Genomic DNA, 12,194 nt, shown 5'->3' on the forward strand with positions numbered 1-12,194 from the left:
TCCAGATTGGAGAAGGTGAAATTAACTTCCGAAGTTCTTCATGTTTCTGCTTTCCTATTACACATACTCAAACTGTAAACAAATCTTATACCAGATTTTTATAAGATCTGCACTTCTTTAATAAGTAAAATATTATCATTACAGCCTCCATTAAGGGGAATACATAACAATGAAGTATCTGAAAGATAAAATCATAATATTAAAAGCAACCCTACAAAAAAATAGATAAACAGATAATTTGGTTGAAAGGCAGGGGGTGCTACTTCCTACTCAAGAGACAAACAGAAAATTTATTTGCCAAATGAATACTAAATTTTTAAGCAATAATAAAATAAATTAGCTTACTTTTTTTTGGTTTGCTGAACACTATTTTAATACCAAGACTAACAAGTATAATTAATTATAAACGAAAATAATGTACCTAAAATAAAAATGCTTCTAATTTCAACCTGAACAGAACAATAAAAGCAAAATGCATGTTCACATTATTTATAAGCTGTTATTTTCCTCTGAAAAAATATGAAATGAATTTCAGAAACATCTACTACATTATGTACCTACTTTTCACTGTGGAAACTGCAAGAAAAAAAAGAAGCAATACTCGTGATTGCAAAGGGGTCATGGGAAGTATTGAGAGACGTTGTTTCAGCAAGAAGTGAGTCTGAAAATGGATGATGTTTACATACTTTTTATAGCATTATTGTTACAGCCAGGGAAACATTTGTTGGAGTCAAAAGGAGATAATTGTGCAAGATGGAACAGAATTTTTTCTGCTATACTAATAAAAAATGAAAGTTAGCCCACAAACAACTAACTGTAAATGCCATGCCAAATAAATATTGCTGGCAGAAACTATTACAAAAATAGAGTAGTTGTGACCATGGACAATTTATTGATATGTGTATAGCAGTGGTTCTATAATAAGTATTTGCCAACAGTGCATTGTGAACAAGAAGAATATTTGAACTGACTCCAACAAAACCACATATTATAGATTTTCCTCTGGCAATTGAATGAATCAAAACGCCAGCTGGCATAACATGTAGATTAGTATGGGGAAAACTTGTAGATGATACTGCCAGCAGAATGCATGTAACCAAATATTTCTATAACTTTGAAAGGATATTATCAAATTTCTTCACAATGCTAATGGATTTTGATTGTGATGGTTTTGAAAGTAATTCTACTGTTGGGTGATGAATATGAAGCTATGCTCTGTTCAGAATACCAGAGACTTCACAAGTTACTGACTAACTGTGTATTTCTCACAAGAAGGGAAGTGCAAGAAAAGATGTTGATCTTGTTAACCCACGTGTTGATACATATTTTACTTTTTATGGATGCCACTAATAGCCTTACATGGGTTTTACTACAATACTGTTTATTGAATTAGTGACGTCATGAAAGTGGTGGAAGCTCTTATATAAGAGGCCGGCAAATACCCGTTACAGTTGAGCCGCATCCTGAAGGGGGTACGACTTCTTTGCTTTAAAAGCAAATACCTGGCGGTGTCTCCAGTCAGTCTGGCAACAGGATCTGAAGTAGTTCATCCTTGATTTTCTTCAGTTTTCTGTTTTACAACTCAAAATGGGTAAGTACAATGTTTCTTTAATACAAATGTCATACAATGAATTTTGGAGCCAGTGGTTCAGTTGCACTACCTAGTCCAGTAACTTGAACTTGAATGAAAAAATTCAAGGAACTTTTAATAAAAAGGCCCACTACACCAATGACTTTAAACATTTTTGGACTGTAGGGTCAGCAGTTGTTTGCATTGATTACATGCTCTGTTGACTGTAAAGATGAGGCCTTTTGAGGGATTTTTAGAACACAGTACACCTCATGAAGTCATAACTGAGCAGTCTCCTTGGAGAATGATATTCTTTATTTTTTGTTTTTAATCCAAATTTATGCAGTTTGTAACTAGGAACGAAAATGAGCTAGAGCTCTCATGTAGACCATCTGGTTTTATCTGGTTGTCACATTAGAGAACATTCTTACTTGTAAAAGATAACATATTGAGCCAGTGAAATACTTTAACATGTGAAAGAACTGCCCACAACTACATCGCTTTCCAGTTGTAACTACTTGTTAGTTGAACTGGAGTAATAAAGCTCTGGACTTCAGTGTGAAGGGAACCAATTTAATATGCAGTTCTGATATTCTGTTTCATAACTGCATTATTTTTATAAGCCTTGTGGGTGATGTTTCCCAGTGTTAGTCAAAAAGTGAGATAATTTTCCATATCAGGCAAATTTTTATTTGTGGAGAATTAAAACCATAAGAAGATAAACAAGAAAATGTTATAAAAATGCTAATTATATTGTTCATTTTATACAGACAAGAAAATCAACATGTCTTTAAAACTGAAAGATGCCTGAAAGGCTGACAGAGATTTTGAGATAGGCCTCCTGTGTCAACTGTAGAGAGTCTGATTGTAGCATAACAGTGTGTGAAATTTAAAACAAATGGCAATCCTTGTGACACTCTATTATGTAAAAAAAATTAGGCAGCGCTTGAACCTTCATGGGTATAGGCTGATAAATATTTTACTTTTACCTGTAACTGAACCCTCACACAAGTGACAAAACCAAAATTATGGCTTTCATCTAGCACTTGAGATTTAAAATAGTATTATAGTGATCAAGCAACTGAACATGTTTATTTCATGTAAAGTATATTTCTCTGGGACAAGTGCATTCTGTATCGAAATTTCAGACTCACTATGATTTAGGTGAAGAATGTTTCAGAAAGAGAAACATAAAATGTTTGAAAGCTGCCATCTCTAATATCCAAGGAAAAAGATGAGACTTTGAAATAAATACAAGATTCATTATAATAGAAAATGTATCAGTGCAGCAACCTGGGATGTGGCAGGAAATTTAACAGATAATTTGGAGTGTTGACTACTGTTCACTCAAGTCAAAATGCCTGCTTCTTATACTCTATGATGCAGGACTCTCTACGCCTGAAAGTTTACATCCAATCAAGCACCAATTAGAGTTTGTCCCGTTACTTTTCAGCCAAGAACTATGACAACAACCAGGTTTCTTTTCTGGCAAGTTATAATGACACAACTGTGGAAGAGCACAGAATGAAAAATACTTATGCCATCTGCATACGTAACAGTAACAACTTCATGTCTGCATCTTTAATAGATAATTACACACACATTAATGGAAATGTACTACTTCTGCTTTTTCTATTTGTATGGTTGCTGCTGTCTTAGTTTGACAGTTAGGCTAAGCAACTATAAAACTAAATGCAAATGTTAACTTCAAAACATAGAACATATATGTGTGAATTCTCATTATTGCAAAATAATGAATGTGATAGTAGGTACAGGGTTCAAAGAAGATTGAGGTTTAACAGCCCACTGGGTAGAAAGGCACCAAAGACAGTGTCCTCAATCTGATTGGGGAAGAAAATTTGATGTGTTCTTCTCAAAGAAATCATCCTCTCATTTCACATCACTGAGTTAGTAAAAGTCATGAAATATTTATATCTCACTAGATGGTCCTGAATGTAAGTCCAGAGCTCTGACCAATGTGCCACAACATTCACTCATTGGATGGTATAGTGTCTCTTGTCTATCAGAAACTGGAAAGAACAAAATTTCAAAATCAGTCATTTTTTTAACAATACCACAGGCAACATCTGATCAGTGCATTACAAAAATAATTACTTTTTGTGACTGATTTAAGTAAATGTAATTTTCAGCATCCGCATCTCTTATTTCCGAGCCAAGCTTCAGTGCTTACTGGGGAGGTAGCGGAGGTTTTGCCAACCAGACTGTGGTGGACAAGGTGCCGCCAGAAATGCTGTACCTTGTGGACCCTCACTGGTAAACATATTTTTATCATATTATTTGATTACTTTCAGTCATGATGAAAATACAGACATATTTGAGCCTATCTTATGCTACACTACACTTACAATAAATTTTTGCATGAAATATGAAAATTTTAAAGGGGAAATAGTCTGTGTTTCTAAATACTCTATGTAAATTACCACATAATTTACATTTTATTTGTTCACAGGTACCAATTCCCTCCCATGAACCCACTGTGGCATGGCCTTCTTGGCTTTGTTATTGGAGTCTTGGGTGTAATTTCCGTGATTGGAAATGGCATGGTGATCTACATCTTCTCCACTACCAAGAGCCTTAGAACTCCTTCAAACCTTTTAGTTGTCAACTTGGCCTTCTCCGACTTCCTCATGATGTTCACCATGTCGCCACCCATGGTCATCAACTGCTACTATGAGACCTGGGTTCTGGGTGAGTCAGGAAAAGCAATTTTATTTTTGCTGCTGTCTTTACCTAATAAGACATTTAAATATTAGTTATCCATCATACAATCTTGTATAAACAAAGGTAACAAATTTTCTTAAATAATAATGAATGTTTCAGGGCCGTTCATGTGTGAACTATATGCCTTATTTGGCTCTCTCTTCGGATGTGGCTCCATCTGGACCATGACCATGATTGCCCTTGATAGGTACAATGTCATTGTCAAGGTAATTCATATCTTACAAACAGTTCAGTGTTGAATCAGCAATATCAGATATTCAAGTGCTTTAATCATGTTGTGCTTCTCTTACATTAATTATTTGTTGTAGGGGTTGTCAGCTAAGCCAATGACAAACAAGACTGCAATGCTCAGGATTCTCTTCATCTGGGCTTTCTCTGTGGCATGGACCATCATGCCTCTCTTTGGCTGGAACAGGTAAGTAGCAGCTGGTTGCTGCTCTTCTTTATGACAAATAAACTAGTCTGATCAGTTTACCAAAACTAAAGGAACTGCGTTTATCATCAATACTGTATGAGATCTCAAGTGACACTGTATCTGACATTCTTAACAGGTATGTCCCTGAGGGAAATATGACTGCCTGTGGAACTGATTACCTCACAAAGGACTGGGTTAGCCGCAGCTACATTCTTGTCTACTCTTTCTTTGTGTACTTCTTGCCTCTTGGAACCATCATTTACTCCTACTTCTTCATTCTCCAGGTTTGCAAACAGTTTTTTTAACGGTATAGGATGCATAACACAATAAAGCAATTTTGACACGTCTTCATTCATTTACAGGCTGTGTCTGCCCATGAAAAACAAATGAGGGAACAGGCCAAGAAGATGAATGTTGCCTCTCTCAGATCAGCTGAGGCCAACCAGACAAGTGCAGAATGCAAACTGGCCAAGGTAATGAGAAAGTGTATATGAAGCACATGTTACCATGCTAAAACAAAATCTGTTACATTAAATCAGTTTTAGTGCTACATACAAGAAGGCAATAGTCTACAAGCATTCTTATTTTGTCCATTAATGACAACAACATATTACATAATGTATTGTTGTTTTTAGGTTGCCCTTATGACCATCTCTCTGTGGTTCTTTGCTTGGACTCCATACCTCATCATCAACTTCACTGGTATCTTTGAGACAATGAAGATCAGTCCTCTGCTTACTATCTGGGGCTCTTTGTTTGCCAAGGCTAATGCTGTCTACAACCCTATTGTCTATGGCATCAGGTAAGAACTAAATACCACCAATCTCTTTATAGTCAAATTTACATTTCCTGAAATGAACAAATGCATGTGTCAGCTATAATGTTACATGACATTAATAATTTAAACTTGCTTTCCCTACCAGCCATCCCAAGTACCGTGCTGCCTTGGAGAAGAAATTCCCAAGCCTGGCCTGTGCAAGCTCTTCAGGCGACAATACATCTGTTGCCTCCGGAGCAACCACTGTCAGTGATGAGAAGTCAGAGAAGTCATCATCTGCGTAAAGCAGCACTCAAAAAGGTTACACAGTGCTCAACTTGCATTGTTGTGTAAACTCATGAACAGTGTGTACCGCCAGCTACAACTATTCTGAAACACATAAACCGCTCAGTGTTTCTACTGTACTTTAATCTATACTCTTATTCTGTGGTACTAAAAGTACATTGCTTATGGACACTGTGTGAATCAACAATGCTTTTTGTATTGCTTGCTCTGAAATTACATCTACAGAGCACACTTGCAAGTTGAGTTGCTACTATCTTGCATGGCACACGGATTGGGAGATGACTTTATGTACAGTATAGTTTTGCCTCTCCCTTTCAAAAATTTGTATAAAAACCTTTCAGGATTTACATTGTAGTTTGAAGACAAATAACTTTCTATAAGAAAACAATAAATCACCCCTGCAAGTGACAACAGTCTGTGTCTTTTTCGTTTGCCTTATTCACGCAGCAAAAATGTTAAGATACTGACAAGTACCCTCAGAGGGGGTAAGGAAGATAACACAATGGCTCTCACATCCTCATTCACACTTATTTAATAGGGAAAATGTAGCTACAATTAAACATCAAAATATTTTTATTTAGTTCTTCTTCTAGACATTAAAATATAGAAATACAATAACACACAGATAATATACAGAAGTGTTAAAGTCATATTAGAGCTCATAAGTAGTTCAAGAAATTATGAGCAACATACATCCAACAAAAGCGTAAACATGACTATCTAGATAATTTACATACATAAGACATTAAATGCAGAGCTTGCGGACAAATTTAAAACATTTAGGTGACTCAAAAGTAAACAGTTTAAAGAGTGTCAGAGGAAAACAGTACATGGTTCACAGAAACTTGAAACAACTCAAAATTAATTCCAAGATTCTTGAAACTGAGATTTGATTTTCAGGTATTTCCTAAAATTGTTTATGGAATGTTGACTATAACACAATATGACTAAACTCTTACTCTAGTAAATTCACTTCTCAAAAACGGTCTCATGAAAGGTATGTTAGGACTATCAGAGAGCTAACAATAGTGATGCATTAAACTTTATATCTTTATGAGAGATTGTCTTATTAGTTGGGCTCCTATATGCAAACAAACTACTTATGAGCTGGTGATGAGAACTAAAATGGTATAGTGTTATTGAATAACATCTGAACAACAGAAAACAGAGGGGCACATTAAAAAATAAGATGACAGGAATAAGACTAAATTCAGAGTGGAAAAACATGAAATATGATGTCCTGCAAGGTTCGGTCCTTAGCCCACTCCTGTTGTTGGCCTACATAAATGATTTGCCTGGGACATTGGAAGAGTTTGAGATTCACGACAAACATTTTAAACCTTAACCTTATAAAAGAATCATATCGTGCGATTCCAAACAAATCAAAATTACTTTCAGCTATCAGGATGTAAATAATTTACAAGGGCTGCAATGATAGTGACTTGAGAGAGTGGACTGGGAGCAGATGGAAGAACTGAGGAAGGTGAGACCATGAGGAACGGGTGTGGATGCAGTGCATTTAGCACAGATTGAGGCCAGGAGGATTATGGAAATGAAGGACGTGTTGCAAGGATAACTCCCTCCATGTAGTTAAAAAAGGGTCCAGATGGCATGGCTTGAGAAACAGCCATTGAAACTGAGCATGTTAAGCTCAGCAGCATGTTCCAACACTGGGTGGTCAACTTGCTCTTTGCTAGTTTGACAGAGGACATTCTTTGGGGTGGACAGCTGGTTGATGGTCATGCCCATATAAATTGCTGTGCAGAAATTGCGTCAGTGGTGGCATATAATTTGGGTGTTTTCACAGGTTGTGATAGAATAAGACTTTGATGTAATGTAGTAGGATGTGCTGGGTGGATAAATCAGACAGGTTTTGCACCTGAGTCTTCCACAGGGATGTGAACCATGTGACAAGGGACTGGGAGTGGGTGTGGCATAGGGATGGTCAGGATTTTCTGGGCAGGGAGAAGAGTATGGTTCAGCTGTTCCAGTCTGAGATACTATTGGGGGATGAAGTGGGGGCTTCTCTGCTGCTGGTTCTTAGGGCTGGTGGGAGAATTATGGGTGCATGAGAATGGGGCATGGGAAATCTGTTTCTGGACTAGATTTCAGAGATAGCGATTGTTTCTGAAAGCCTTAGTGCAGTATCAACAATATATTTGTTGAATGCACACAGCATACCACAAAATTAACGTTGATGACAAGACATGTAAACAGTCTACCAGCACACTGCTGTGTCCTCACTCTGCTGCTTCCCATCTTCTGATGTGTAACCCTCTGCGCATATTGTAAAGACGCCGCACACTGCGCTCCGTCATAGACCTCAGAATACTCACAGTAAGAATAGAAAGACCTAACACAATGCTATTAATTTGCTAACAGCTAGCAAGTGATTGTTTATTGTAAGTGCTAGCCAATGATCCACAGTACTGAACTGAGAATTGTTACAACTAAATGATACAAAAGTTATGTATAAAAACGACTGTCTTGTAAATAGTGTAAATAAATATGCCCATGTTTTAATCATTTAATAAATTTTGAAATGTTTGTGCCACTTCTTACCAACTATGGACACAACAGACATTTCTGGTGATGAGAACATGATAGCTGTGGATTCTTGGACCAGCACTAACCATAAAATTAATCAAAAAAATTTCAGTATTGCATAACTATTTCCATTTATTGTTTGTCTATATACAATGTATTGAAATGTATTTTATTTTTGTATGAAGTGGCAGCTATTTGGACAGCAAACACTCATTGCAATTACTCAGTTTCAAAGCCTCCAAATTCAGACTTTACTTATGACCATTAGCAGATTGTTTGATGCACAAGAAGCCAAAAGTAAACAACGACAGAGGTACAGAATTCTGGAGGGCATGTGCTACCTCCTCCCTTCCACACTTTTGATGAAAACCAATGGACTGGATGGAATGCAAATCACAGCTCAAACTTTGCAGCCTACAAAATCACAATGACCTCTCTTTCTTTCTTGGCTAGGAGTGTTTATTTTTAGGCTGTGTCAAAAGTTATTCCTCCAAGTAAAGCCTCAAAGTCTACCCTGTGAGAAAGCTGTTCAGAGGTTAGAGGAACTTTTGACACTCCAACTTATGTAGCTGCTGCTTGTTTAAAAATATTTTACATGTGTCACCATAGTAATCAGACTTACAAGAAATGGAGCACTGAGCTCAAGGGCACGATGAGGAATTCTAAATTTAACTGCACTTGTAGATCTGGATTTCAAGATGAAATGCTTCATGATGTAATTATTCAGAACCTTCCAGACAACGGAATAAGGGCTGAGATTTTAAAACATTGCAGTCCTACTCTCACTGATGTACTTAAACTGACTAAATCTCAGGAAGTGCAAAAGTTTGCAGAATTTGACTTTATTGTGATTGTTATTGCAATGCTTACTGCTGATAGTCCAAAGTGGGCCCATTCCTGCACGGCACATGTTGACAACAGTTATAGGCAGGAGTGTAAGCAGTACATAAAGGGGCCAGCCTGTTTGTCTGTAAGTTCATGTTCTTTGATGTCTTGTGTTAAGTGCTATGTAATGCAAGATTGCGAACACTGCTTCTTCCACCAGGCAAAATGCTGACACTGCCATAAGCCAGGACACAAACAGCAATTGCACCTGCAAAATAATAATAAAGTAAGGTCTGTTCCACACAAATCTAAATTTGAGAAAATGGAAATCAATATGATCTCAAATTCAGAATCCTCATCTGCTCCATCTGGAAGTACTCACTGAAACCACAGATGCAAGTCCAAGAATCACAAAGCTGTCTACTCATTCAATCAGCTCTCCTCAAATAAACAAACAGCAAAATGTTCTGTCACTCACACATCAGACAAAGTCAGTGAACAAAGTCAGTCTTCTGAAAGCCAGAACTGACAATCACATTCAAAGAAATAACTGCAAAACATTCATATCCTAACAGATTTCAATCAAAATATACCATTTCAGTTAGACAGTCATGCTTCACTCACATTAATTAATCAGAATACATATGAGCAAATGGGACACCCCAAGTCACAGAAATCACATCTACACACATAGCCCACAACAGCGAATGTATATCTGTTCTCGGGATGTACATTCTGCAAGCAATGTATAAGAGTACAGCTACATTAATGCCATTCATAGTAATTGAGCCATGCTCTAGTTCTAATGACATGGAAGCATCTGGTTTGTTTGGTTTATAATTCAGAACAATGTGCACACTGTTGACACTCAAGTTTCCTGTGCCAGCATTCATCAGTAGTGTGAAAAATATGGACATTTGTTTGATGCCACATCGAGATGCTCAAGGACAATGCACAACCCAAGTTTTATAATGCATGTCAGGTATCTCATGACATTCGCGATGAAGTTGCTTCTGAATGCAAGAGACTGAAACAAGAATTTTGAAATATATTTAGTCAATGGATGTTGTTGTTGTTGTTGTTGTTGTTGTGGCGGTCTTCAGTCCTGAGACTGGTTTGATGCAGCTCTCCATGCTACTCTATCCTGTGCAAGCTTCTTCATCTCCCAGTACCTACTGCAACCTACAACCTTCTGAATCTGCTTAGTGTATTGATCTCTTGGTCTCCCTCTACGATTTTCACCCTCCATGCTGCCCTCCAATACTAAATTGGTGATCCCTTGATGCCTCAGAACATGTCCTACCAACCGATCCCTTCTTCTGGTCAAGTTGTGCCACAAACTTCTCTTCTCCCCAATCCTATTCAATACTTCCTCATTAGTTATGTGATCTACCCATCTAATCTTCAGCATTCTTCTGTAGCACCACATTTTGAAAGCTTCTATTCTCTTCTTGTCCAAACTATTTATCGTCCATGTTTCACTTCCATACATAGCTACACTCCATACAAATACTTTCAGAAATGACTTCCTGACGCTTAAATCTATACTCGATGTTAACAAATTTCTCTTCTTCAGAAACGCTTTCCTCACCATTGCCAGTCTACATTTTATATCCTCTCTACTTCGACCATCATCAGTTATTTTGCTCCCCAAATAGCAAAACTCCTTTACTACTTTAAGTGTCTCATCTCCTAATCTAATTCCCTCAGCATCAGCCGACTTAATCCAACTACATTCCATTATCCTCGTTTTGCTTTTGTTGATGTTCATCTTATATCCTCCTTTCAAGGCACTGTCCATTCCGTTCAACTGCTCTTCCAAGTCCTTTGCTGTCTCTGACAGAATTACAATGTCATCGGCGAACCTCAAAATTTTTATTTCTTCTCCATGGATTTTAATACCTACTCCAAATTTTTCTTTTGTTTCCTTTACTGCTTGCTCAATATACAGATTGAATAACATCGGAGAGAGGCTGCAACCCTGTCTTACTCCCTTCCCAACCACTGCTTCCCTTTCATGTCCCTCAACTCTTATAACTGCCATCTGGTTTCTGTACAAATTGTAAATTGCCCTTCGCTCCCTGTATTTTACCCCTGCCACCTTTAGAATTTGAAACAGAGTATTCCAGTCAACATTGTCAAAAGCTTTCTCTAAGTCTACAAATGCTATAAACGTAGGTTTGCCTTTCCTTATTCTTTCTTCTAAGATAAGTCGTAAGGTCAGTATTGCCTCACGCATTCCAGTATTTCTACGGAATCCAAAGTGATCTTCCCCGAGGTCGGCTTCTACTAGTTTTTTCATTCGTCTGTAAAGAATTCGTGTTAGTATTTTGCAGCTGTGGCTTATTAAACTGATTGTTCGGTAATTTTCACATCTGTTAACACCTGGATATCTCTACTTATTATCACAAAAAAATCAAATGAGAAACTCAAATTTTAAAGCAATATTTAATGCTCAGATAGTTATTGGTTCTTTCCCACTTCAGTGTACTGGAAAGATTATGAAGGGCCTAGTAAGTGGGTGATTCTTTTCTAAAATTAATTTAACTGATGCTTACCTTCAACTTCCTCTGGGTGAGGAAACAAAGAAAATTATGTCGGTCAGCTCACAGATCTGAATGTATCAGTATCAGCACTTTCCCTTTGAAAGCACATCTGCTACAGCATTGTTTCAATGCTTTTTTGAATAAGTGACACCAAAAATTCAGTCCTGTTTAAATTATTTGGATGACATCATTGTGTCCAGATAAACACCAGAATAGCATCTAAAAAAATTAGAGTCTCTGTTTCAAGTTTTAACTAATGTATGATGGTGATGGATGACACTGTGAAAGAGACAAAACAAGTCCATAGAGGAAAAGCGATGAAGTTATTGCTGTTTACCAATGATATTGTGATGTGAAGAAACAATAGTAAGAATGTACAGTAACAAATAGGCACCTTAAATGAAAAAACTGAGAAATTATAGAATGAAATTCAGTGAGGAGAAAGGTAAGACTATTGTGGTAACCAGAGGAGACAGAGGAGGCAAG

General features: G+C 37.1%; 1 protein-coding gene and 1 long non-coding RNA gene across 3 annotated transcripts in view; one reads left to right on the plus strand and one right to left on the minus strand.

Moving 5' to 3' along the window:
• The first annotated feature begins 1,434 nt into the window (after positions 1-1,434).
• LOC126162413 (opsin-1) lies at positions 1,435-6,201 on the plus strand. Its single transcript, XM_049918911.1, has 9 exons — positions 1,435-1,591; positions 3,721-3,844; positions 4,041-4,279; positions 4,412-4,518; positions 4,621-4,727; positions 4,864-5,011; positions 5,090-5,200; positions 5,363-5,529; positions 5,651-6,201. Exons 1-9 carry the CDS (start codon positions 1,588-1,590, stop codon positions 5,787-5,789), a joined length of 1,146 nt encoding a protein of 381 aa, XP_049774868.1. The 5' UTR covers positions 1,435-1,587; the 3' UTR covers positions 5,790-6,201.
• Positions 5,806-12,194, minus strand: part of LOC126162416 (uncharacterized) — a 41,535-nt gene continuing 35,146 nt past the window's right edge. For both annotated transcript variants that reach the window (XR_007535071.1, XR_007535070.1), the window contains one exon: positions 5,806-9,430. This is a non-coding gene — a long non-coding RNA (uncharacterized LOC126162416). The remainder of the gene's footprint in view (positions 9,431-12,194) is intronic.

The sequence above is a fragment of the Schistocerca cancellata genome, chromosome 2, assembly GCF_023864275.1.
Source record: "Schistocerca cancellata isolate TAMUIC-IGC-003103 chromosome 2, iqSchCanc2.1, whole genome shotgun sequence".
Classification (NCBI taxonomy): domain Eukaryota; kingdom Metazoa; phylum Arthropoda; class Insecta; order Orthoptera; family Acrididae; genus Schistocerca; species Schistocerca cancellata.